This window comes from Chenopodium album, chromosome 25 (genome assembly GCF_948465745.1).
Source record: "Chenopodium album chromosome 25, dcCheAlbu1.1, whole genome shotgun sequence".
Taxonomy (NCBI): Eukaryota; Viridiplantae; Streptophyta; class Magnoliopsida; order Caryophyllales; family Amaranthaceae; genus Chenopodium; species Chenopodium album.
This window is the reverse complement of record NC_137858.1, coordinates 34,319,921-34,347,013: the sequence shown is the minus strand read 5'-3', so window position 1 is coordinate 34,347,013 and position 27,093 is coordinate 34,319,921. Positions and strand designations below refer to the sequence as shown.

The 27,093-nt window shown below is 34.5% G+C and overlaps 3 protein-coding genes across 4 annotated transcripts; 2 read left to right on the top strand and 1 right to left on the bottom strand.

The window, feature by feature from the left end:
- The first annotated feature begins 1,185 nt into the window (after positions 1–1,185).
- On the top strand, positions 1,186–16,834 carry LOC145614708 (chaperone protein dnaJ A6, chloroplastic-like). The gene is made up of 8 exons (XM_081669783.1): positions 1,186–1,341; positions 3,687–3,833; positions 9,100–9,241; positions 9,350–9,407; positions 13,337–13,379; positions 15,220–15,268; positions 15,425–15,505; positions 15,590–16,834. Exons 2-8 carry the CDS (start codon positions 3,727–3,729, stop codon positions 16,436–16,438), a joined length of 1,329 nt encoding a protein of 442 aa, XP_081525909.1. The 5' UTR covers positions 1,186–1,341; positions 3,687–3,726; the 3' UTR covers positions 16,439–16,834.
- Positions 16,835–17,812: 978 nt separating this feature from the next.
- Positions 17,813–19,614, top strand: LOC145615607 (pentatricopeptide repeat-containing protein At5g40410, mitochondrial-like). The gene has a single exon (XM_081670679.1). It carries the CDS (start codon positions 17,843–17,845, stop codon positions 19,562–19,564), a length of 1,722 nt encoding a protein of 573 aa, XP_081526805.1. The 5' UTR covers positions 17,813–17,842; the 3' UTR covers positions 19,565–19,614.
- A 621-nt stretch (positions 19,615–20,235) lies between these two features.
- On the bottom strand, positions 20,236–21,696 carry LOC145615494 (uncharacterized). 2 transcript variants are annotated; one of them, XM_081670572.1, is made up of 2 exons: positions 21,608–21,696; positions 20,236–21,102 (listed from the first exon to the last, which is right to left on the bottom strand). In XM_081670572.1, exon 2 carries the CDS (start codon positions 21,054–21,056, stop codon positions 20,448–20,450), a length of 609 nt encoding a protein of 202 aa, XP_081526698.1. In that variant the 5' UTR covers positions 21,057–21,102; positions 21,608–21,696; the 3' UTR covers positions 20,236–20,447. The 2 variants fall into 2 exon arrangements, with proteins under 2 accessions (XP_081526698.1, XP_081526697.1); XM_081670571.1 differs by having other exon boundaries at positions 20,236–21,105; positions 21,608–21,685.
- Positions 21,697–27,093: the final 5,397 nt, after the last annotated feature.

The following is a 27,093-nucleotide window of genomic DNA, read 5'->3' as shown; positions in this document are numbered from 1 at the left end:
AAGAAATATTCAAATTACTTCATCCGTCTTTTATTAGATGCATCACCTTTAAAATTTCTGACTCTTAGACAATTTTTGGAGTAGAGATGGATAAAGAGAAAAAAAAAGTAAAGAAGGCACATGTGACATGTGGTACAAGATAAATAGAAAGAATCTATTGACCGAAAAAGAAATTGATGCTCTTAAATTGAAACTTTCATATGTAGAAAGTGTTGCCTATAAAAATGGAGGAAGTATTATATATTGAATTGATTATAAATTTATGAGAGATTAACATTAATATTAAGGAAAAATTATTTTAATAATTGCATCTTTGACCGATTTTCTTTAAATAACCCCAACTTTTGATTAATTACAACTTATATAGGTATTTTCTCATAATAATTTGAACTTTTTATTTTGTTATAAATAATTGTCTTAAAAGGGATCAGCAAAAGCAACAAAATAACACTTCAGATTACTTTGGAAGATACATATATAAGTTGGGTTATATAAGAATAATTAAAAGTTAGGATTATTTAAAGAAAATCATTCAAAATTGGGATTATAAAAATCAAATTTTTTCATACTTAAAATAGAGGTAGATTTGGAAGTTTAAATTTTAATGAAATTTAAGTCGTCCTACAATAATTCAATATGCATTTATCACCATGCCACCAATCTGTAAAATCAATAAATTTAATAAAAAATTTTATAAAATTGAATTTAATAAAATAATTTCAATTGAGAAAAATTATAAAAGTCTTATATGTAGCTGGCCACACGGCCAGACATAATAGGGTTACATCGTTATTGTTACATGGGTTACACGTTAGTGTTACAAGGGTTACTTCATCAACTGTTATAAGGGTTAATAGGTCATAATTATAGGGTACTCAGTTATTATTATAGAGTACTCAATCATAATTACAAGGATTACTCGATAAATATGGTGTGCCCAGCCGCTTACAAGACACATCGGAAAATTTTAAGGTAAATAAGATTAAAAATTAAATGAAAATAAATACAGACTATGTCCTTCAAGTATTCAACAAGGGTCTGTTATTGTCAGCTTAATTTTAGTTCAATTCAGTTCAGCTCCAATCATTTCAATTTAGTTCAGTTTACTTCGTACTGTACTTTGTAAATGTGAATGAACGATCGCCGATGATGTTATTAGATCAGACGGTTGATACTGTATACGTCACTAAACTTCCTTCTATGTTTGCATTTTTTTTTTTTATCCCTTTAAAGCTGTTCATTTTACGCTGCAATTTCTCTCTCCTCCATTGAAGCGTACTCTTCAGTTCTCCATTGAAGCGGCTTCTGAGCTTTCTCTCCTCCATTGAAGCAGTTTCTACGGTATGATGTTTTCTCTTATCTTTTAATCACTCAGTATTAACTGTCATTATAGTGAATTTAGGGTTCAATTTCTCACTTTCGGCAATTTAATTGTCATTATAGTGAATTTAGGGTTCTTCTAAGGTTGATTTTTGAACTATTGGCTATAATTACTCCAGTTGTGAAAGCTTTTGATGTGCAATTTTGTTGCTAGAATTTTGCTATGTGCAGTTTACGTTATTTCTTAAGCTAGAAGAAGTTTATGTGAATTTTTGAGCCTAAATTGATAATTGAGTCAAATTTGGTTGTTAATGTGCTGCGTTTTTCTAGCCTACGAGCCGAACTGAACTGATTGAGGCTAATTGAGCGTGAGCTTGAACCTAGTTTGATATTCGAGTAGCATTTGGAAAGAGTAGTTATTTGTTGTATATCTATAGTTCTATACCATTGATTAGTGATTAGACCATTAGGTGTAGGTTTGGGCAATGTAGATAATAGTATGTTGCTGAAGGACTCTAGAAAAAACTTTGGTATAGTTAGAGTGGCAATTGAGGTGGATGATGGATACTTATTCTCTTTGGAAGTCGGGTATAAAGTGGAAATAAAGATCATGATATTAGATACTAGGAAAATTTCACAAGAAAAATCCAACCTTTCGCTGGTTCTCCCAAAATAACCCAACTTTTAGATTAACCTTGAATAATCCCACCTTTAATTATTATTTTCCCACACCGCCCCCAGCACGTCACCATACCCCCTATGACCGGTTGCAAGCCACGTGTTAACTTCTAATTGGTTTGTTTGTTTTTTTTATTTATTTTTTATTTAAAACTTAATTTTATAAAAAAAAACTCTAAAAAATGAAAAAAAAAATTCCCAAAAATTGAAAAAAAACCCAGAAACCCACCCTTAGCTTCCCACTATCAATCCCACCGTTAATCCACCATCATCTGCACCGCCACAGCCGCCCAAAACACCATAGCACCATCACAACCCCACCATCAATCCACCCACACCAACCCACCTCCACACCACCATCAACCAAACCAGAAACCCCCACTGTCCCAACTTCTGTCTTCTTGTGACAAAATCAACCAACCTATAAACCTCCACGCACCATCAACCAGCCACAAACCTCCGCACCACCATCAATCAACACACAATCCCCCGCCGTCACACCAAAACCCATGGAAACCACCCCCTCCTGCCTCCTCTTTCAAAACCTCCCTTTCCCCGTTTTCCTTCTCTCTCCCTTCATGGTAGTCAACTAGTGATTGTGGTTTGTAATATGGAGAAAAGATGAAGGAGGTGAAGACGAAAATGGAGGTGGTGGTTATTGTGGTTTGTGGTGATGGAAGAAGGATGAAGGATGAAGGACAAGGTGATAATGGAGGCTAGGATGAAGGTTGTGTTCATGGAGGAAGGAGGAAGAAAGGTGTTCATGGAGGAAGGATGAAGAAAGGTGTTCATGAAGGAAGAGAGAGAAAGAAGTGGTCATGGAGGGAAAAAAAAAGGAAAAAAAAAAAATTAAATTACCTAATCTTTAGGTAACACGTCACTTAGGTTCAGTATGGGAGAATATATACCAAAGGTAGGATTATTTAGGGTTAATCCAAAGGTTGGATTATTTTAGGAGAACTAGCGAAAGGTTGGATTATTCTTGTGAAATTTTCCTAGATACTATTAAGTTGTTGGCCTTTGGTGTTTAATATATCATGGTACATACTCCCTTAGGCCTTAGCCCCTATATTGGATCTTAGCTCTTTTGTTGGTACATATTCTCTTGGTAAATAAATTGCATACTCTTGGAATGGAGATTAATGTGAACATATAATATGGAAGTGGCAACTTGGCAGGAAGTGGCAACTTGGCAAGTGGGTGGGGAGGAGAAAAAGCGCATGTAAGAAAAATGTTTACGTAGAACAGATTGTGGCACTATTTGAGAGGTAAAAATAAGAGAGGTTCTAAGGCGAAGCAAGTAGAAAGATTGAATTATAAAAGACAGGTGCAACCGTGCGACATGTTTTAGGATGTCCAAACTCCAAAGTTAAAAATATAGCAATGTAATTAATTGTTTTGAGATGGAGGGAGTAATATATTGTAGCAACTGGATTTATGATGTTAGATAGGTATTGAGGCAATTTTTAGGAGTTGTATATTTTTGCAAGTGTTTGGTTGGAGTCAAGGCAATATCAATGTATTTTACATGTGTTTAATTGATCAAGTTTTCATCTTCTCAACTTTGGACAATTGTCCCTTCAACTGTTTGTTATTTTCTTTTGAGGAAAAGGGTGTGGGGTGTCTGGTTGGGATGCAGTCTATAGTTTCTATGTATGATGTTGCAATTAACCACTTGCAAGTTGCAGGCTCTTGGGCAGTACTCTTTGTGAGCTTTTGGCAAGTCAAATGGCCATTTCACCTTGTGGAACCACATGGGGAGTTCAGTGGGGTGTTCGCCCCCTACTTATGTCAAGTCATTTGGTGGAAAGTAAATTTGCAACCATTTCAAGTTGGTGAGAATTCAGCACATTCTTTTTATTAAGCTCATGTCTCGTCAATTTCCCTTGAAGTTACACCAAGAACCTTAAGTATGGTGAATGACCAATACCTACTGTATTAATTTGATTTTTCCTTACACAGTTGTTAAAATTTTTGAAGTGTTTGTTGTTGCCTAAGCATTAATAGTTTCACATCATGTACCTGAATTGAACTTTTTTTTTTTTTGATTCATTAGTTACACACTTTGGCTTTGTTTCATTCAACTCATTTTATCAGTATGAAGTTAATTGAACTAGTTTTGTCTGTGAAAAAAAAAATAATTAACTGTCTTAAAATGTCCTACCTGTCTATGATATTGTCTAATAAAATTGTCTTGCCTTTTTCTTTTTTTTTTTTTTTTTTTTTTTTTTTTTTTTTTTTTTTGGCATAAAATTGTTTGAACTTATCGGAATAAGTTAACATGAGTTGAATATAATGGGGCCTGAGTCACTTATTCTTGTCGATAGAGGGCCTTAAAGGCTAAGATGCATGCCTTTCGGATACAAGGTGCACCATTTTAGTTGATTTTTTATTTCTCTCGTATTTAATTTTTGGTAAGGAAAACAATCCCAACTTATACTTGTCATAAACTCACAGCAGGGGTGCAAAAGTAATTACAATTAAAAAAGTAAAGGGGCGAGGAGGTGAGAGGAAGGACTGAGGAGGGGGTTCAACAACCTTATTGACTACTTTAGTCACTGGCTCACCACTTTAGAAGGTGCGGGGAAGTGGAGAGCTACCTAGATTAGGGTGACTGAAAGAGGCCATAAAAGAAAGGTGCATTTTAAAATTTAAACGGTGTTGAAGCTTTCAGATTGATAAACAAGTGAACTTAAAGAGTGGGAATGATTGAAACTTAAAGACAAATCAAAGAGATAAAGATAAATTAAACAGAGAAAAATACAGACTGAAAAGAAGATATAAGAGAGAAAAAGAGTGGAGAATAAGAAATTACATACCTCACATCAACAGCAAGTGGAGGTTGGAATTTGATCGTCATTGGCAAGAAAATTATTAATGAAAATTTTATCATGGATTTGGGGTTATCTTAGACTAATCCTAAACCATGGTAGGTAACTAGGTAAGTAAGTCATAATGAGAAATCTTAGACATACCTTGAGAATGGATGTAGACCCACTTTTATTAAAGATCTTTGGCATTTTACCTAGTTTGAATCGTCCTTTCTTTCTTTTCATCCTTTTAGAAACCCAATAAGTCATTCCTTCTCTTTGTTGCCTCCGATATTTGAGAGGTACTCCAAGTGTTTACACCCTTTATGGTACTTCCTTTGTTTCGATTCAATTGCACTATTTTAAAAGGCACATTGTTTAATAAAGAGGAAACAAAATGTAAACATGTGACGCTACCCTTGTATTGTTGAGTAAAGAGATGTGAGTGGGGTCATGAAAGGAAATTTGAAGGGTAAAATAGTCTCTTGTCATAAAATACTTACCGAATAAGGAGATAGTGCAATTATAATGACATTTCCTAAAAAGACAGAGTAAGTATCCTCACCAATAAGCATATTATCAACAAATGTAAACAGGTGAGCATAATTACTTTTACCTTTGAAAATACATTCCTCTTGTGCACGAGAGTATCAATTTTTTAGTACAATTCCTTTAACCTAGCTTTGTTTGAGCATGCATATTGTGTTTCCTTGCTTGGAACTTGAATTCATTTGGTTTCATATTTGTCTCTCATCTAGATTACCATGTAGAATTGCGGTATAATCTGATGAGAAAATATAGCCAACAAGGCAACAAAATCCAAAAAGCAACAAGCTTCACAATAACTAGCTTTATACGTGGAGCATCAACATAAGCCTATTGTTGTTAATCATGTGGGGCAAGTACAATCCCATTGAGGAATAAGAACGTCATCTTTTGAAATTCCCTCCAACTCTACTAACTCCTCTTCAAACTTCATATTTTTGTAAAAACCATAGTCCTTATACAATTTTTGTCTCATTAAAAGAAACATTGTAGTGTCTCAAAAATTTTCTTCCTCTTGGTTTCTAAAAACGATACTTACATTTTTCCTAACAATATCCTATAAAGAAGCTTTTTTTTGACCTTTGGGTTTAAATCCTCACAAAATTATTTTGAAGCAACATAATCAAAAAATTTATATTAAGAAAGATTCACCACTTTTCCATTCCATAACACTTTTAAAACTGACGGCCCTTTGTTTACCCAACTAATATGATGTGTTAGGCCGTCATTTCCCCATATTCCTATATCGTTCTATTTGTTTCCTATTAATCCTCTCAAGAGTAGTCCTCTTTAAATTGATTTTGTATTTCTTACAGTGGCGGATCCAGGATTTTTATGGTTATGGGTGCTGGGTCATCGTGAACCATCGACCGCTTAGTTTCCCCAAATCCAAACCCCTAAAGTGGATACGATCCAATGAGTAATTGCATATTTATCAATCACAACTAGTAAAATTGAACAAAGAGCATACCCAATTACAAGACTACTATTTGTGGAAAAAATTACAAGACTACTAGTTGTCAAAAAATTACTAGACTACTAGTTGCATAATATTGCTTTTCAGCCTCCAAATTAATAGGAATCATAGTCATAAAATTTCACCTAATTTGGGTTAAAAGTTGACAAATTCCTATAGAATTAACTTAATATGGTAAAATTTATTTTAATTTAGATAACAGTTACAATGTAAACAAAAATAAACTTAAATTTTAGTATCACTTTTAATGACTTTAGCTAACTAACCTCATTCCACCCAAGTTCTCCTAATAATAGGAAAAACAACTTTCAAGTAGTATTGTTAATGGAAGCAACTCTAGTGGGCTGCAGAGTAAGTGACAACAACCCAAGATTTAGTGGTGGTATGGTTGTGCGGAATAATCAGCCCAAAAATTGGAAAAAAAAATATATAAAGTGTTTGGTATGGGGTTTTGGTCCCGTGCCAACTAGGTTTAGGTAAGAGATCAATGAAAGCTTTCAACCACTGAACCATAGAAATGCATGTGTAATATTCTTGCTTTCAATTTTATTCTAACCCTTAAATTTACTGGGTCACGTGACCTAGCCTGAACAACGCTGGTCCGCCACTGATTTCTTACCCCATTATTATACATTTATACTTAATGTGCCTAATTTTATCTTATCAATCTGATCGACTTCTACTTATCACTTTTGAAGGTATCACAAACCTTGGACTTATGCTTAATGAAATAAACTCACATTTTCCTATGTTTTTGTTGTTAGATGATGCGAGCTGTCAAACATTAGTGGGCACCAACTCTAGTTTTCTAGCCTTCAACTCTATATTGGCTTTAGTGAGTGTTAGTTCCCTTCGACTCTTTTCAAATAAATATACCGCTAAATAACAATAGCACATACAATGTGTCTTTTTTTTTTTTTCCTTAATTAATACTCCCATCCGTCCCTTAATAGTCCTATTTATCTCTAGTCATATACACACGTATCTAGGAAATGAATTTAAAAAACAAAAGATGGTGGTGTTTGTTGATTAAAGATGAATATAAAACAGAATATAGTGGGGTTTGATTAATTAAATTTTTTTTTTTAAAAATGTGCGCCAATATCAATTAAACCACCCAAACACTTGTCTATTTGTCAGGTTGATACACCTTTTGGTACAGGCAGGTAGTCCTTAACTTGCATCTTACAAAAGGCATAATCTTTCCCATTGAACTTCTCAATCTTTGCATCCTTTATTGTTGATTGTATCTAAATATAGACATTTCGCATCCTTTATTGTTGATTGTTTCTAAATTTAGACATTTCGCATCCTTTATTGTTGATTCTTTTTAAATTTAAACTATTATTTGATTGATACTACTTGTATATAGCAACTGATAATGCAATCTATCTAATAACAATCAAACAATAGTATCTTCAACCAAATGATCAAAGTAAATGATCTAGACTATTATTTGATTGATACCACTTGTATATAGCAATTGATAATGCCATCTATCTAATAACAATCAAACAATAGTATCTTCAACAAAATGATCAAAGAAAATGATTTTTTAAAAAATTATTTTATTTTATTTTATTTTGACGGGAAGAAAATGATTGAATGAAGGGACAAAGGGTTTAACATGAAAAAAATCTCTTCTTTGTCATAAAAGAGTAAAAAACCCAAACGTGCTCTAGAAGTGTAAGATGTTTTATAATGGTGTACAAAAGCTCTCCAAAATCTTCCAAACGCTTTTTTTTTTCTCTCTCCTAACATGAGAATAATAATCTAGTTATTGTAATAATAGGTTATTATGTAAGTCAAAAATTCTAATGTTTCGTCAAAGAGGTAGGATATGTTGCATCAAAGAGTTAGGTTATGTTGCTTATGTGGTCGCTTGAGGTAGAGTTAAACTAATGGAGGAACTTGCCCTGCAAGCAGACCCCTCCTTGAGCAAGCCGAAATCCTCCTGGCCAGTAAATTCTAAAATTTAGTTAATCTTCTGTTTTTCACCTCTTAATATCTTCCTATTATGAGTTGCATTTACTTGAGACGTCTTTCATGCTTAACCATGTCCACACACCAAACCTTTTCCTGTCTATTTAGATGGCCATTGAAATTTCATTGGACTTCAGACCATATTTTCATTGTTAATGTTAATAATGAGAATTAGAATTAGTGCTCCTGCTTGTGCAGAAGAAAGAAAGAGGTAATATATGTGACAGTGTATGCCTGCAAATGGGAAAAGGACTATGGGCAGAAGAGCAGAACTGCAGAAGTTCCTTTTATTAATTTAGTTTTGGGAGGTGAGAGGGGAGGGGGGGGGGGGGGGGGGCGGGTAGTGATGGTGGTTTTGAGACACATTTAAGGAGGTCAAAGACGTTTGGAAGGAGGGAGTTAAGTTTGATATGAAGAAATTGGTTTATGTCTCTTGAAGTTAGCAATGAAGGGGATCTTGTTGACAGCTACAAGTGATTGTTTGGACTTGGGCTCCATGATCAGATGCATTTGGTAATTATGATCATACAGTCACTTATCACTCTAAATCCAAGATATTTTTTTTATTTCCTTGAAAAAAAAACTCTTACATAGACCCCTATAGTGACTCTCATATATGGGTGCCACAGGTTATGATATGTTTTTTGCCTTTGTTAGTTTGGTAGAAATTGGGTAATGTTGTGTGTGTATGCTTGTGTCTTATTGTCATTAATTTAACACAGGACTTGATCTTATTATATTGTACTTAAATGTGGCACTTTGGCTGCTTTAATGTTGTGTTTGCAGTGGACCTATCAAGATAAGAGCGATTCATTCCCTGAGTTCCAGCATTTTTTCCCCTGAACCGGTGCATTTAATATTTAATGTGAGTTCAGCTCGAAGTCCATGCCATAAAAGGGGTTTCCGCTTCATTGTTAGAGCTGAGTCTGTGAGTATCTCATTCCACTTTCTATATTTCATGCCTTATTTGTTACCAAGTATTAAATATCGGTTCATCTTTTCATGAATGTGTGTACTCATACATTAGAATTCACAGGACTTCTATTCAATTCTAGGAGTATCACGAAATGCCAGCAAATCAGAAATTAAAAGCGGTGAGTTGCAGTTTTGCTTCATGACCTTAATGTTATCGGTGTTCTCTTTAATAAGCGAACTTCTCACTTTACCATGATACTCATTAAAAGATGGCAATTTGTGATTTGTTAGAATTTGTACTCTGGACCACGTGTTGTGTTGTTTAATCATATTATCCTCATGTAATTATGACTACATTGTGATGTGAATTATTGATAGATGTAGATCTGTTCTTACAATAAGCTTAACAGGAGAGACTGATGTTGGTTTTACAATCATACATAATTTGTAGTAGAATTGCAATTAAATGGTTAGTAGATGTTTTGCAAATAACATGAAAATAGTGAAATTATAAGTTGATTACGAGGCAATTGGAGAAATTACATTTGAGGAATAAACACATTTGAGGACCTCATGCCAACTCGATGTCATGAAGCAAATTTTTTTATGAAATAAAAAACATAAAGGAGCTCAAACCTTTGAGTAGGGTAACCTATTCCCTCAAAAATCCGCTGTTTCTTTCTTTGTAAACACAATATTGTTAACTGAACTATCTTGTGCACCTTTTGTTATTCTTTCTTCTTTTCCAATCTACAAGAACTTCTTCTACAAAAAGAACTTAGTTAGTTCATCCCATATAGACTAATCAATAATGCCAATGAGAAAAGAGAAGATGGTAAACCGTGTCTTCCCCAGGGCACATACTACCAACTACCAACAGCTGGTAATGTAAACATTGCTTCATTTAAAAACAACCATATTAGGGATGAATAGTGACTGCCGCCAGGAAAAACAACAAGATTTAAGTGAAACTGGCTTTGCTAGATATGAATTGGGAAGACCATGGACATAAAAGGTTTTTAAGAAAATCACAGAAAGGAGCCAGTCTTGCCAATTTGCCATGTCACCAAAATCATCTTATCGCTTCCCTTTGCAATGACCTTTCCACCTTTACAGAATTACAGTACTGATTACTTCCGAAAGTTTCTTTATTTCGTTTATTTTTGTGAAAGTAATTACATGTTGTAGGCAATTGTTTGATAGGTTTTTCGAGCACTTTTTTTCCACTCCCTCTCTCTAGAAGGTTCCATGTTGCTTCTTAAATTTCTAATCGATGTAGGTTTGTACGTAATATTTACTTGTGTATAGTCTTTGAAAGTTTTCACAAGAAGCCTGTTTGTTTTTATACTACGTATATGTGTGCAATAACAGTGTTGCCTCTTCCTTGCTTTTCATTTTCTTTCTCATCTGCCTACGAGGTAGGCAGCTATGTTGAGTGATGGAGTCTTCATGACCATAAGTATTGATGATTGAAGGGCTGCAATGTAAAAGAGTATTGGTTTTGTGTATATGGTCTTCAGTTATTATGGCTTGATTTTATGATTATATTTAGCGTGTTATTCGATACCTCAAGTACCCGTGTTGGACACTCGGACATGGATATGGCACTTGCACACTTCATTTTAGTTCAAAATCATAGATCGTTTTCACAAAATAGCCGAGTTGGACACTTGGACGCGTACCTCGTGTTGGACATGGGTACCGAGTCCAAGTAACATAGATTTGGCCTACGCTTAATTGATTCAAAAGGTGAAATCCTCATATTAAGGCATGCTTTGGGATAAGTAGACTTTGGCTGTGCAAAAAATTCTAGAAAACCGAAAATGAACTTAACAACAACTTGAGGATGTGGGTAGACCTACAATCCCGACCCAGACCCGATGACTTGACCCAACCTGATTGACCCGACCCATGACCCTAGATCGACCCGAAAACAGTGACCCGAAATTGACCCAAAACCCGAAATCAACCCGACTTGACCCATACCTGAACGGCCAAACCAAAGTGGAATTGGCCCGAAACCCAAAACGACCTGATCTGAAATGACTCGAACCAAAGTTGACCCAATACCCGAAGTGACCGACCGGAAGTTGACCCGATACCCGAAGTGACTAGACATTAATTTTATCTTGAATTAATTAACCCAAATAGACCCGAAACCCAAAGTGACCCAAACTAAAATTACCTTATACCTGAAAATCTGAAATGACCGGAATCAATTTAAGCCAAAGACTTGACCTAAGCAAACAGAAATAGAAAACAACCGCAATCGAATGTCTGATAGTGTCTATCTACTCTTGGTCTATAAAGTATATATAAGATATGCAGAAATGTCAAATCCTTCATGACAACTCTTTTATACGCTTTTCATTTGAAATAATTGTTAATCACATCCAATTTAAGCTGCTCATGAAGGATCTGACCTCCATTTGAAATGTCTGATAGTGTCTATCAACTCTTGGTCTCTTGACTTTCTGGTGTCCTTTACTCTTAAGAAGTGAGTCTTTGAATCGTGATATCTGTTTTTTAGTGTTGGTATGTATGGTCAATGGATGCTTGTTCATAGTCATAACAGAGATTTTTTTTTTTTTTTTCCAACCTTTCACGTGCTATGGAATCACCATATAATATTGTGTTTTGATGTGGATTGAGTTATTCTTTTATAAGGACTTTAAATACTGTGAGTTGAAGGATTATATAACATTCTTTAGAGATACTTATAGATCTGTGAGAACAAGATGCCTTTGTTCTTGTCACCCTAATTTGGTTAATTTTAAGGATACATAAATTCAGATAGAGTCATCAAGTTAAGATTAGGAGTTTTCTAGTGAAAAAGATTGAACCCCAAGTCCATTTCTATCCTATCTTGTCCCGTCTGCTTGACCTACGGTTGGATTTTGCTCTGTCATTTTAGTATTCTCGATTGTATTGTTGATTGTTATTCCCTTTATCCCACATTAGTTTTGACACTTATATTGTCACATATTTCCAAGTGATAAACTAGTGTTAAGCCTTGATGCCCCGGTTCATACATTATATATTATTGTATTATAGTTTTTATGTATTATACTTATAAAGATGAATTTGTCTGACATATTGTCCCTAAGAGGTTTGAGATAATAGTTACATTGAATATTTATCGAATTTACTTTTTGAGTATCTTATTTTTATTTTACAAAAAAAATTGAATCTTGTGCTTTTTAGTTATATACTTTCTTTTTTTATTTTTATTATTTTTTTATTTTTTAAATTTTTAATTTTTTTATTTAATTATTTTTTTACATATTGATAACGTGGTTGGTAATCGGCTTAGGCAGTTAAGTAGTCATTCTTGTTATAAGAGGTTTGGTGTTTGAATCTCCTTAACCTTATCTTTTTATAAAGATAATTGTTGGTTTCTTCGGCGACGTGGCTTAATAGTTGAGATTGTTAAAGGTGACGTGGTATCATGAGATGTTGGGAAGCTGATGTGGCGTAACTAAAAAGAGCCTACGAAGCACATCGATGTTCTTACAAACGCCTTTTAATATATTGTATAGATGATAAGTTGTTTAGTTATCAATAGTTAATTACCTAGTTCGAGATTGTCAATGAGTCTTACCTGTACATTCTGCTTCCTATATTTATAAAATTTCTTGCAAACTGTGAAATGTTATAATTTAAACCAAGCAGGTTTTTATTATGCTTTGCTGAAGTGGAGTATATTTGCATTGTGCTATGTCTTGCCAATCTGGAGTATTCTAGTTAGGAGCAAAATTTAGTAGATGAAAAGTTAAATGAAAGACAGAATGTCATGAAGGCATGAAGCTATGGGATATTTTCTGTTTGTTTATGCAAATTATCTGAAGACATTAGCTTCTCTGTTCTCAAGAATGAAGCCATTGCCTTTGATCCTTATTTGACCCAGTCATGAGTTCCTGTTGGTCTTTCATTTCATTTGTATATTTTTTTTAGTGAGATATTTTATAATCCTGAAAGGATTTATTATCCCAATTTCATTTTGTATCCTATTGTGTTATGGCATTCATACCTCATGCTCATTTATCCGCTTTTTAGCTGAAGTGTTACATTTCTTGCCTTAAAGTGAATAATGTTATTTTGTGCTCAGCTTACCGGAAGCTTGCAAGGAGTTACCATCCTGATGTTAACAAGTGAGTTATTTTTTCTTTTTTTTTTTTTTTTTTTGCACAATTTTTCTATTTTACTATGAATGCAGGTGATTTGATTTTCTTACTTTTTGAGTAGTTATTCAGTATTTGATTTACTCTGTATACTTTAGCTATTCAGGGTTCTCTGTATGTTTAGTTTCTGTTGTTTCTTTTTTTGTCCGATAAATTTTATCTATCACTTTTCACAAGCATCATTATCAGTAGCTGAGAGAAGAGGTTCTATTGTTGTGCCCATAAAATTGTTTGAATGATTTTAATGGAAGTAAATTGGCTTTCATTTTATTGTTTCACGAGAAGCAACCTTGGTGATTACATTTATTTATGTGCACCTTCAGGGCTCCCAGTTGAGCACTTGGTTGTTTAGTGCGTAAAAGTACAGGTGAATGTTATTTCAACTTCCTCTGTTGTGTTTGAGTCCTAGTTTCCTAAGGGCTTTCAGCAATTTATTTTAGCCAGCCTCCTGAAGTCTCAATAGAAATTATGATTCGACATTACTTCTAGAAAAGGTGAAGGCAGCAATCTCCACCTTCATTCTTACAGCATGGGAAAGCTGCTGTTTAATTTTGATCATGATGTTCGCCTGTCCTTTCAGATTTGTTAACAGTTGATTACTATTGAGTCCGCTTAAATGAAAGTAAATAAGAAATACAACTATACAAGTAGGCACAATAGAATGGGAATATGAAGCAGGGGATGGGTCTAGATAAAAATTATATAATGTCAGCAAGAGAATCTACCCATTAGACAAACTAAAAGCATAGGTACATCAGAGTAATTGCTACCTAGTTTGTTCTGAATTCTTATTATTTTTGGCACTTGCCCTTTCATCGAGAGTACTGGAACTTGTAAGTTTAAAGGCAAAGGTGTAACACTGGACTTGTGATAGGATGATGATGCCTATTTGAGATGGCCAACTCAGTGCAAGTGAAGAACTGTACTAGCTGAAATAGTGAGATATGATGAGTTAGGATTTTGAGGCATCCTTGAATGTCTTATTAAACATTTAGGTTTGGTAGTAAACACATTGGAGCTGATTGCCTCCTTTTTTGTGTAAAAAAGTCTCATAATGTCTTATTAAACATTTAAGTTTCGTAGTTAGCACAGTGGAGCTGATTGCCTCCTTATTTGTGTAAAAAGGTCTCATAGTCTGGCATTTGGGCTTTCATCGAGGAGTGCAGTATCTTGTGAGTTTGAAGGCATTATACTATACAAGACCTCTGATAGCACAGTGGTGTCTCACTAAGAAAGTCAGCTTGACACAACTGAAGAATGGTACATACTAGTTTGAACTTTCAAGAAATCTTAAATGTCTTTCTAAACGATTTGGACTTTGGAGTTTATCCTTAACAAGAAAATAATATATTTGGTAAGCTTTTCTAATGGCTGTACTTTATCATAGCTTGGACATAGAGCTGTACTACTGCTACTGATGTATAATTTACATGACAAGACCACAGCTTCAATCCTTTTTGATGCTGACATATCTCACTGATCTCGTATTCCTTTTTGATGCTCTGTTTCACAAATGTCACATGCAACTGATGTTTAATCTGTACTCCATATAGGGAAGTTATAAACTCTTCCAGAAATTGCATGTTGGATTGCACATATTTCCTTCTCTTACCAATGCTATTAATCATACACTGATTTGTGGAACATACATTTTGTCATGTTAAGCTCTATGTTTCTCTTAATAAACTGTTTAGTCTCAAAATAGATTTTTTTCTTACTCATTTCAGGTGTTCCTTTCTTGTGAGCTTATCTTGTACATGTGAGTTTTGTTTAACTTTAACCTTGTTATACTGCTTTATTTGCACTGTAGAGAGCCTGGAGCAGAGCAGAAATTCAAAGATATCAGCAATGCTTATGAGGTATGTATGATAACGTCATTTACTTTGTGCTGCCCTTCATTGTCAAGTTGTCTGGCAGTTGCACATTTTTTAGCTCACTTGATTCTTGTCTTTAGGTTACTGTGATTTATAGTCTCCCACTTTATAACCTAAGTTGACAGGTAATAATATTTGTAGGTCTTGTCAGATGATGAGAAACGGTCAATATATGACAGATATGGGGAGGCTGGTCTTAAAGGAGCTGCAAGTGGCCCAGGGGTAAATGATCTTTTTAACTATTTACTCCATATATTTTTTGGTGGTTGTGAATTCTTGGTATTAAAGTTTTGCTGCTCTCAACAGGATTTCTCAAATCCCTTCGACCTATTCGAGTCTATATTTGACCTTGGTGGTATGGGAATGGGGGGAATGGGAGGACGAGGTGCTAGAAACAGGGCCACTGAAGGCGAAGATCAGGTTTACAATCTGGTGCTAAATTTCAAAGAAGCCATTTTTGGCATTGAGAAGGATATTGACATAAGTCGTCTGGAGACCTGTGGTACCTGCAATGGATCAGGTGCCAAACCTGGTACTCAGCCAACCAAATGCAGCACATGTGGCGGCCAAGGACAGGTCATCTCTGCAGCACGCACTCCCCTTGGTGTTTTCCAACAAGTTTCCACTTGCTCAGCCTGTGGTGGGACTGGGGAAAATTCAACTCCTTGTAATACCTGCAGTGGTGACGGACGGGTGAGAAAATCAAAGCGCATTAGCTTGAAAGTCCCAGCTGGTGTTGATGCTGGTAGTCGGCTGAGAGTTCGAGGAGAAGGTAATGCTGGAAGGAGAGGTGGGCCCCCTGGAGACCTCTTTGTTGCCATTGATGTCATACCTGACCCTGTTTTGAAAAGGGATGATACAAATATTCTCTACTCCTGCAAAGTTTCTTACATTGATGCCATCCTTGGGACAACTATGAAGATCCCAACTGTGGACGGGTCGGTAGATATGAAAATACCACCGGGCACACAGCCCGGGACAACTTTGGTGATGGCTAAGAAAGGTGTGCCAATGTTGAACAAGCCCAACATTAGAGGGGATCAGCTGGTGAGAGTGCAAGTTGAAATTCCAAAACGTCTTAGTGATGACGAAAAGAAGCTTGTTGAGAAGCTTGCTAATTTAAATAAAGCCAAGGCTCCCAACAGTAAAAGATAGCCCAACTGATAAGTTATAAAACATATTCTATTGTGTCGATGGTGATTTTGCTCGACTTCCCCTCTCTGATTGATCTCATTAAGAACACAGAAATGCCCTCCCCACCTTAAGCTCTAAGCTGAAGTAGATGGAATAGGGATATTTCCCAAGGCGAATTTTGTTGCACGTATTATACAAATTTTTGAAGAAGGAAACAACTTAGGTATCTGTTCACATTTTCGCTGTTGTCACATCTTTTTGTTTCCAAATTTTTGACTTTGCTGGGAATATTGTATATTCATTGGTGCTATAGCCATTTAGAACTGGTGTAAGGTTTTTTCAAATAACAGTAGCGAATATAGCAAATTATTTTTTATCTGAGAATGATGAACAAGGCCTGTTCACTTTTATTCCATACTTTTCAGTTTATCTTGGCACTTCATCTATTTCCAGAGCTTAAAAACTGCTCTTTTAAGTTTTAAAATGCTTCCCTTCAAGTCCCTTGAAAACCTGTAAAAACCAGAGATGGAAATGGATCAGGTTTGGGGCTGGTGGGCCATCACCCGCATCCATCCACCACCTGCTATAACATCCACTCGAATTTTATAGCTGTTTTAAAATAGGCCAGCCTCTTAGGATGAACCTAAACATCACATTAAGAGGAATGTGTCATGTGTGCACCTGTAGCCGAGGTGTATGTAGAACCTCAAACCGGTTTTGGGTTGGCCCGTGGTGGGTTGGTATTTATCATCGGCTAGGGTTGAAATGGTTTAACTTGGTCAAATTGATTAGGACATGTCACTATCAGGATGAATTAAGTCAGTTATTTGCTTGCTTGAGTATGATTAATGATTAGATCATGTCACTATCAGGATGAATTAACATCCACTCGAATTTTATAGCTGTTTTAAAAAGGCAAGCCTCTTGGGATGAACCTAAACATCACATTAAGAGGAATGGGTCATGTGTGTACCTGGAGCCGAGGTGTATGTAGACCCTCAAACCGGTTTTGGGTTGGCTTGTGGTGGGTTGGTATTTATCATTGGCTAGGGTTGAAACGGTTTAACTTGGTCAAATTGGTTAGGACATGTCACTATCAGGATGAATTAAGTCATTTATTGGCTTGCTTGATTACGATTTGGATTTTAGTGGAGTTAGGTTAGGTTGAGTATAATTATTACAAATATGAAATTAAAGATATATGATAATATACCAAAGCTTAACTCGAGTCACGGATTGTGTCTTGAAGCGTCATATTGATATGTCTAGTTTGACAAGTCCATTAACCCAATTCATTTAACACTTTGGTATCTACCTTCTATACCATAATGAGCTCGATTTTGTACAATGTAACATGTATAATTAACGATAAACTCTTGCTATGTTTCTAACGAATTTAACTACCCACAACCAAATATCCCATTAATGCAATCTCTACTATGGGCAGTTAGCTCTTGCCGCTCACTTGTGAATTGCCAAGCAATCCATGCCGTAGTAATCAAATCCCAATTCATCAATAATGGCTTTATTGGTGATCGTTTAGTATCAATATATACGAGTTTGGGTTACAACGATTATGCACGTAAGCTGTTCGATGAAATTCCTGACAAAGATTTGGTTTCTTGGAATTCATTCATTTCTGGGTTTTCTAAAAGGGGTATTCTTGCTTTATGTTTGAATGCGTTTCAACGTATGCGAAATGAAGCAGACCTCAAGCCTAATGAGGTTACTCTGTTGTCGGTTATTTCGGCTTGTACGGTTGATGGAGCTTTGTGTGAAGGGAAATGCTTTCATGGGTTTGGTGTAAAAATGGGATATATGGAGGAAGTTAAGGTTGTTAATGCCTTGATTAACATGTATGGAAAGTTGGGTATGTTAGATGCAGCTTATGCATTGTTTAATAGCATGAAATCGCGCAGTTTGGTGACGTGGAACTCCATTCTTGCTTTACATGCTCAACATGGGCATTCTGATGAAGTTGTAGGTTTATTTAACATGATGAGAAGAGCTGGAGTTAAGCCTGATCAAGCTACTATGGTTGCTTTACTTCAAGGGTGTACTGAATTGGGGGTTGTCAAACTGGCAACAGTTGTTCATGCTTGTATATTCAAGTGTGGGTTTGAGGGTGATATGCTTGTTTCGACTTCTCTAATGAGCTTATATGCGAAATCAGGACAGTTGAACGCTGCGAACGTTGTTTTTGGAGAGTTAACAAATCCAGATGCAGTAGCTTGGACGTCTATGCTTGCAAGTTATGCTATGCATGGGTGTGGGAGTGAAGCAATCAAGCTTTTTGAGAACATGGTTGATGGTGGAATTTTCCCTGATCATGTTACCTTCACTCATTTGTTAAGTGCTTGCAGCCATGCTGGTCTTATTTCCAAGGGAAGAAAATACTTTGAGGATATGTGTAGAGTTTATGGAGTTCAGCCTAGGATAGATCATTATTCATGCGTGGTTGACTTACTAGGCCGTGCTGGACTTCTTGAAGACGCTGTTAGTCTGATTAGGAGCATGCCAATGGAGCCAAATGTTGGTGTTTGGGGTGCCCTTCTCGGAGCTTGTAAGATTCACAACAATGTAGAGTTAGGGAAGGAAGCAGCAGATAATTTGTTTCTGTTAAACTCATCTGATCACCGAAATTACATCATGTTGTCAAATATATATTCTGCCTCTGGTCAATGGAAAGATGCTTCCAAAATTAGGTCTATGATAAAAGGAAGGCGTTTGGTTGGGGACCCTGGATATAGTCTGATTGAACATGGAAACAGAGTTTATCAATTCGTAGTAGGAGATCAGTGTCATCCAAATTCGGACAGAATCTACGCAAAATTGGAAGAAATAGTCAGGAAAGTTCATGAAGCAGGGCTGGTGCGGCAAACAGAATTCATCTTGCATGATGTTGAGGAGGATGTCAAGATAGATATGATCAATAAGCACAGCGAGAAGTTAGCTCTTGCTTTTGGTTTGCTGGTGACTAACACTAGCATTTCAATTACTATAATAAAAAACCTTAGAATCTGTGGTGACTGTCACTCCGTGATGAAGCTTGTGTCATTGATAGAGAAGCGTACTATTATTGTCCGGGATCCAAAACGGTTCCATCATTTTGCTAATGGGATGTGTTCTTGCAACGATTATTGGTGATTATATTCCTTGGCTTCTGCAAATAGTTGCCACCGATGAGTTTGGTACTTCCTAAGACCTGAAATGAAAGGATTTCTGTAAATTACTACACTAAGGTGAACATGGTTCGTGCTCATCCGTGCTGTAACCTCTTATACATATCTGCCTTAAGTTTATCATGCGCCTATCTGCACTTCTGTTTCTGTCATATTGAAGTCTACACTAGCTTTTAATTCTAGAATGCAGCCCATGCCTTTTCACTCAATCCAAATATCAAGCTGATGCAAGCACACTTTTTCTCAGCTCGTACTAGGGCACAAGTGCTCTTCAGATTATCACCTTGGACAATATATTCTGCGAAAACATTTACTTATTACCATTATACCTATAATGCTTTCAGGAACTTGGAGATGACCATCAAAATCCAAGTCCCCTTCTCCATTGAATATTGGAAATAGCAAATATCAAATAGAAGTCCTGCTGTTAGGAAAATTAAGCATCAAAAATGAATTGGAGTAGTTGTATGGTCAAAAGAACTGGAAGATATGCATTGAAGACTTCATCTTCATGAGTGTACATCAATCATAGTTGCATTCTTAAGTTTGAACAAAAGACACCAATGTAAAAGGGTATTATACTATAATGCATCTAGAAAAATCAACAGCTTATTCTCTATTTAAAATGAAAATTTGTTAGGTAAATGAACGCCTCAATTACTTACAGAAAACAGGAAAATTAGCTGTTGCGAACAGGAAATGTCATGTGTGATGCAGCCACACAGGTACAGGGTAAAACCAAAAAGGATGAATGCAAGGATCATAGTATGTCAATCTGTGTATACTAACGGTTTGAAATTTTATTTGACATCATTAAAGGAACACTGCAACCTAAACGATAGAATTACTTAAAAATTTTCAGGAGTAAGTAATCCTGCCCTACAAGCAATAGCAGCATTTTGAGCTTGACGAAATTGAGATCTTGAGACCTTCTGCACACAACACCAATTCAACTGCAAAGCTTGACCTCTTATTTCCTGGATTGTCCATAATAGTGAAATGTCCAGTGGCATACTTCCCTGTAAAAGCTGTACCAGATTATGAGAACCAGTGTAGATGCTTAGGTTATGTAATCGTTGTGTTGCTGCCCATTTGATACCATGTAAACAAGCCAAAGCATCCATCTGTAAGGCAGAGACTCCGGAGGTCTGCAAGCAGCTACCATGTATTGTCTGCAATCGATCATCCTTCATAATCCAGGCTGCCCCGCCTGTCATAGACCTTTTGTGCCATAAGCCAGCAATTTGCAATACAGTATCAGCTTCTCCACATGGATTTCGCCCAATATTTGCTACTCGGGGATCCAGGCGTTGAGCTTCAGGAAGTTGGTACTGCATTACTGAATTTGATGCTTCTGCTAGGATACTGGCTGAATCATACGGCAAATTCCTGAACACCGCATCTCTTGCTGCAAAATTACCCTTTGAAACTGCTTGAAATAGTCTCAAGGACCCCATGTTGGGTGACACTCAATATTTGAAAGCAACGCTTTCGCTCTCACCCCTGCTACATATATGAAAACTCAGTAATCCATTTCGACAAAACAAAATGGAGGAAGTTGCATTCCTATGAAAATACAAAATGAATCCCAATCAACATAAATGGGAAAAACTCTACACTATATTACCAACAAATTAGGGAAATTGCATATCTCACAAAAAACCTGCATATCATATAGTCATCCAACAATGTATTGGGCAATTGATTTGTCTCAGAAAAAAAAAAATGTTTTGGGCAATTGATCATAAATTAAATTCAGAAATACTCCGTAAAAATTCACTAGGAACCCAATTCCGGTTGATATAGGATAATTCCCCATAAAAAGCAGAATTATAAGTTTGAACATGTAATAATCAAAATATAAGTAGCTAATAAAGTAATTAAAATAAACCAAGAAAGATGTATTCCTACTAGGTTAAAATGAGCAGCACGATTTTACAGAGTAATAACACGAAAATACATATGAAACAAAAGATAAATTACCAACGAAGATGAGGAGTTAAAATACCTGCAGTTGTTTCTCTTTTAATCGAGGTTTCTGAGTTGAGAGAACTCAAACAAAGGGTCGAAGTAATAAAACCAGAAAATGATTGAAAGTTAATTAACCTAGAAGAACACTAATTCTTAACACCTACCCCCTAGTGTAGCTCCCCCCCCCCCCCCCCCCCCCCCCTAGACGCTGCGTTTCACGCAACCTAGGAACCCCACTAACCCCACACTAACCGCAGTAAAAAACTAACCGCACAGTAACCGCACAGTAACCGCCCCTACCCCACATTATATATATATTAAAAAAAAAGGAAACCCAACATTTTCTCTCTCTAAAACCTTCTTCCATTTTCTCTCTCATAAAATTCAAAAATATACGAAGCATTTACGGCAAAAAATTATTCAAAATTACTTGAAATTTAGTACAAATGTCTGAAATTCAAGATGATAAAGGAGGATCGGAACAAGATTTAGCAAAAGAGTAAGTAATTTGATAATATTGTTCATTTTTTTTGCAATTTTAGTACGATTTTGGATATAAACCTAATTTTTGGTTCAATTTCTTGCGATTGAAGTGAAATTTCACAAAAGGAGACCTTAGAGAAGATTATTGAAGTTGAAACTGCAAAATCGGAACAAGAGTAAGTAATGTTGTTAATTTTGTTCATTTTCTTGCGATTTTAGTGCGATTTAAATATGAAACCTAATTTATGTTCAATTTATTGCGATTGTAGTTTGAGTTTGGAGAAGAATATTTCAGAGAAGAACATTTTGGAGAAGAACACTTCAGAAATGAGTACTTCTGGAAAAAATACTGACGAAGTGTATGAACCCTAATTTTGTTAAAATTCTTGCGATTTTATGAATGAACAATAATTTTTGTTAAATTCTTTGCAATTGTAAATCGATATTATGAAAATTAACAAATATTAACAATTAATTAAAAAAACAGAGATGATGATGATGTACCTCTTCAGACAAGAATGGAAAAAATGAAAAAAAACCGTGAAAAGACTCCAATTGTAGATCCTAAACTTTTAAAAGATAATGACAAGTCAAGTGGTATAGATTTAAACATGTCTCCAATTCCAAGGTATATAATCATTTACAAAATAGATAATGTTCATTTATAATATGCTATTTGTTTCTGATAATATGTTTTAATGATTGTTTAATATGCTATTTGAATTTGATCATTTATAATGTTATCATGACCTTAGTTATATCATTATATATGATCATATTTGATACTCATAATGTTCATTTATAGAGATAGTTATGATTTATATACTTATATTTATTCTTTGAGTATTCATTGTGACTTAACTATCAAATGCACATTTCATTAAAACTCCATGCATATTTAGTAATCTGATAATAATCATTTCAGTTGTATGCATTCAAACTAATACCCTGTAATTAATTTATATTGTAGTGATGTACCATTTAGAGTGATACACTTGCTTCAATTTAGAGATGGAAAATCTGAACCATTAACTCTAAAGAAGGTTATAGAACAAAATGAAATTGGTAGTAGTTGTCAAAGATACACTTTAAACAAGTAAGTTTATATGTATGAAGTAGTTGTTTTATATGCAACAATTGTACATTGTGTATATATATCAAACTTATTAGGTAATTGTTAAAATTTTAGTGAAAAAAAAAGGTTCGAGTGAAATTTTTTATGTCAAAATCAAGACCACCAGAGACAAAACAACAAATAAGGTATAAAAACTTTATACCAAATGAACTAGTTCTCTTCTTCTTAATATAAATTATTTCATACATGAATATCATTTTTTTATAAAATAATCCTAATTTTTTTAGTGAACAAACGGAGAATGTCTCTGCTACTCAAACTGAGATTGGAAATCAATCTGCACAAGAGAGTAGGGATCAATGGTATGCTAATGCTCACTTTTGTATTCAAAAATGTTCATTTTACATACAATATATATTCATTTGTTTATTTAACCAAATTATAATTGATAAATATATACAATATTCAGTGACAAGATTGTGGAGCAAAAAGAGGATACAACTACATCTGAAAAAGAAAAAGATGATGTTGATCAAAGGTATTTATAACAATGTTCATTTTACATACAATATTTGTTCACTTGTTTATTTTACCAAATTAGAACTAATAAATATATACAATATTCAGTGACAGGAATGTGGATACAAGTGCATCTGAAAAAGAAAAAAATTATGTTGATCAAAGGTATTAATAACAATATTCATTTTATTATAGATATAATGTCTATTTTGTGTACCATTTATGTGTTTTTTTTTATTAAAAGTATCCCTTCCTTAATTTTGATTTCAGCAAGGTAAAAGAAATTGAATCAAAGGGGAAAAGCAATACAGAAAAAGATACTGCTAAGTCAAAGTAAGCAATATTAAATGTTCATTTTATATAGACTTTATGTGCATTTTATACTTATTTAGTAAAAATAATAAATTCAAACATGTTTTTAATGAATTATCAGAAAAACTGAAAATGATGATCAAAAGAAGCCAAAAATTATAACATTAAAGGAGAAGATGCAACAAATACATTTAGACATAGAAGAAAACCCAAAGTATGTTTAAATTTGAAGAACTGAATTAATAAATAATGTATATATGTGAATATTTTATTATAATATTTCTCAATTACAGGAAGTACAGAGAATCCACAATGTTAATCATGAAAAATATCAAAAAGAGGGATTTGTTGATGAAGAAATATAAGCAAGGTAAATGTTCACCTCTATAGAACACTTCTATATAATGTTATACCTATCTATAATATTAATCATATTTATTTTGCAGGGGAAGAAAAACTAAAGGCAAAAGGGCCTATACCAAAGAAAATTCATGATGAAGAAAAAAGCCCTGAAAAAAAAATGAGATTGTATTACCTTAGCAATAGCAGAAATATTTGTAGATGTATGTCCACTAGCATTGGCTTGAACACTCTTTTGCAAAGAAGGAAGAACAGAAGAACGTATGGGAACTCTTGAAGCTGTACCAGCAGCATTTTCATTCACAGAACCAAAATGAACCTTTTTGGGAACATTTGTAGATATATGTGAATCCTTTTCCTACACAACAAAATTAAACATTATAAGACAATTAAATGTTCAATTTCAAAAAACAAAATGAACAAATGAAATTGTATTACCTTAGCAATAGCAGAAATATCTGGATCAACAGATATATTGGATTGAAGAGAGCTTTCACCAGTAGCCTTTAAAAAAACAAATTTTAAAAATGATAAAACTGTACATAATAAATGGAAAGTACAAAATGCAAATATTAAAAATTTTGTACATACCTGATCAACCTCATTTAGAACACTTTGATCAGAATCCTTTGAGCTAGAAGGAATATCTACAACCTACAATTTAATGGTATAAATTAATTTTTATAAAATAAATATAATAATAATCATAAAATAAAGAAATTAACCTGATGTAATGGGTTTTCAAGAACAATCAAGTCAGTAGGATCATTCACAGAATTGGCATAACTAATTGCAAATCCATTCTCATCAAATTCCTAGCAAAAAAAAAAAATATATATTATGTTTGAAATATATAAGCAAATATAGTTATATAAATGTTCATTCCTGAACATAATATTGAATGTAATGAATTAAATGAATATATATGATAACATAAATATTCACAAATACCTGAAGAACAGCTTGACCTTTAGCTCGTATATAAGGAGTATAAATTGCCTTTCTCTTCCTCCAATTACCCTTTGCTTTGTTGCATGCTTTCTCTAAGGCACTCTTTGGCCTAAAATTCCTCTCACCAGCAGGCCTTGATTTTGGTGGATTCTTGACTTCATGATCGACAATTTCTATACCTTCGGCAGGCTCACTAAAATCTATAGCACCAGAAACACTCTCAACCTTTTCCTTTAAAAGGTTAAAATAACAATCAACCTCTGCTCTTGCATTCAATGAATTTTGACAACTTGTTACCAACTTGACAAATTTCCTTAGTGTTTGTGACCTCCACACACTTGTAACAACAACATTAGTTCTCAAAGTTGGTTCTTCAATACCATGACTACACATAGCAGCCTTTGTCCAGCGTTTCATTATGTACTCTTCTGGAATTTTGCGAACACAATGCAAATGATATACTCGTAGAGAATGAGAGCAAGGCAAACCAGTTTCACTAAAGAACATGCAAGTGCAAAAGATTGCATGTGTTTCTTTATTAAAAACAACTTCATGTTTAACAATGTCCTTCCCAGGATGCCAAAGATGATACGAATATTCGGGAAAATGCAAACCAGAATCTCGATGATCATATGCAGTACCTTTGATGAATTGCTCTTCAAATAGCACATAAGCTTGAATAGTATATATAGTTCTTGCATGAACTAAGATCCCAATGTTAGCAAAAGCTAAATGTCTATTTCCCCTCAAGTTATTGTAATCTATAACACCTTCCTTGCTTCTCCACTCAGAAACAACATCTAGAAAAACATGGTAAAAGTCACATAGACCTTGTGTCTTATTAAGTCTATGAGAAACTGACTTATTAGTAGTTTCACTACGTTGAGAAGATAAAATACCACCAGACCAAAACTTCTTAGAATAAGCTGGACACCACATCTCCTTTATTTTGTACAAATCACACAACCAATCATCATTTGCACAATTATATTTCACCAACATTCTGTGAAGCAGAAATGAACATTTATCATTTCGATAAAGAACATAAAGAAAGTAATAGAATGAACATTTATATAAATGTAAATGTTCATATATAAACACAAAATTTAAATAAGATAAAAATGTACAGATTCCAAAAGATAAAAGAATGACAAATGATCAAATTTAAACAAGTAATGCACATATATGAATAATAAAATGTTCATGTTAAAAAATTATTAAATAGACAGAAAGAATAAAATATAAATATATTACCTTTTCCAGAAATACTCAAACTCAGCAGGGGTTTCACAATATTTCAATAAATAGCTGAACAAATCTGTAAAACCATCCAAAGCTCTCAATGCTGCAATATGCTTCTTTGAATTTTGCTCAAGATGCCATACACATAATCGATGATGGACAGTTGAAGGGAATATGTTTCTAATACCAGCAGCAATGGCTTGTGCTTGATCAGTCATAATAGTAATAGGACTTTTCTTTCCCATTGAATAAAGAAATGTATCAAATAACCAATCAAAAGAATCAGTGCGCTCATTACGAATAAAACCCATACCAAACATCACATTTTTACCATGATGGTTCATCCCTACAAAAGGAGCACAAATCATTCCATATTTATTAGTTTTATATGTTGTATCAAAGACCAATAAATCTCCAAAATAATGATAATCTCTGAGCATTCTTCCATCACGCCAAAAAAAACTAACCAAGGCACCACTATCATCTTGCTCAAAATCATAATAAAAATCTGCCTCATCTACATGTCTCTTTGCAAAATACTTAATCAACTGATTGCTATCACATCCATCAAGTTTGGCAGC

Excerpts from the sequence above, each read along its gene's own strand:
- LOC145615607 (XM_081670679.1), top strand. The coding sequence starts at position 17,843 with ATGCAATCTCTACTATGGGCAGTTAGCTCTTGCCGCTCACTTGTGAAT.
- LOC145614708 (XM_081669783.1), top strand. The coding sequence starts at position 3,727 with ATGGCCATTTCACCTTGTGGAACCACATGGGGAGTTCAGTGGGGTGTT. Across the intron at positions 9,408-13,336 it reads CAAATCAGAAATTAAAAGCG|CTTACCGGAAGCTTGCAAGG; the intron begins GTGAGTTGCAGT and ends TTTTGTGCTCAG. Across the intron at positions 13,380-15,219 it reads TACCATCCTGATGTTAACAA|AGAGCCTGGAGCAGAGCAGA; the intron begins GTGAGTTATTTT and ends TTTGCACTGTAG.
- LOC145615494 (XM_081670572.1), bottom strand. The coding sequence starts at position 21,056 with ATGGGGTCCTTGAGACTATTTCAAGCAGTTTCAAAGGGTAATTTTGCA.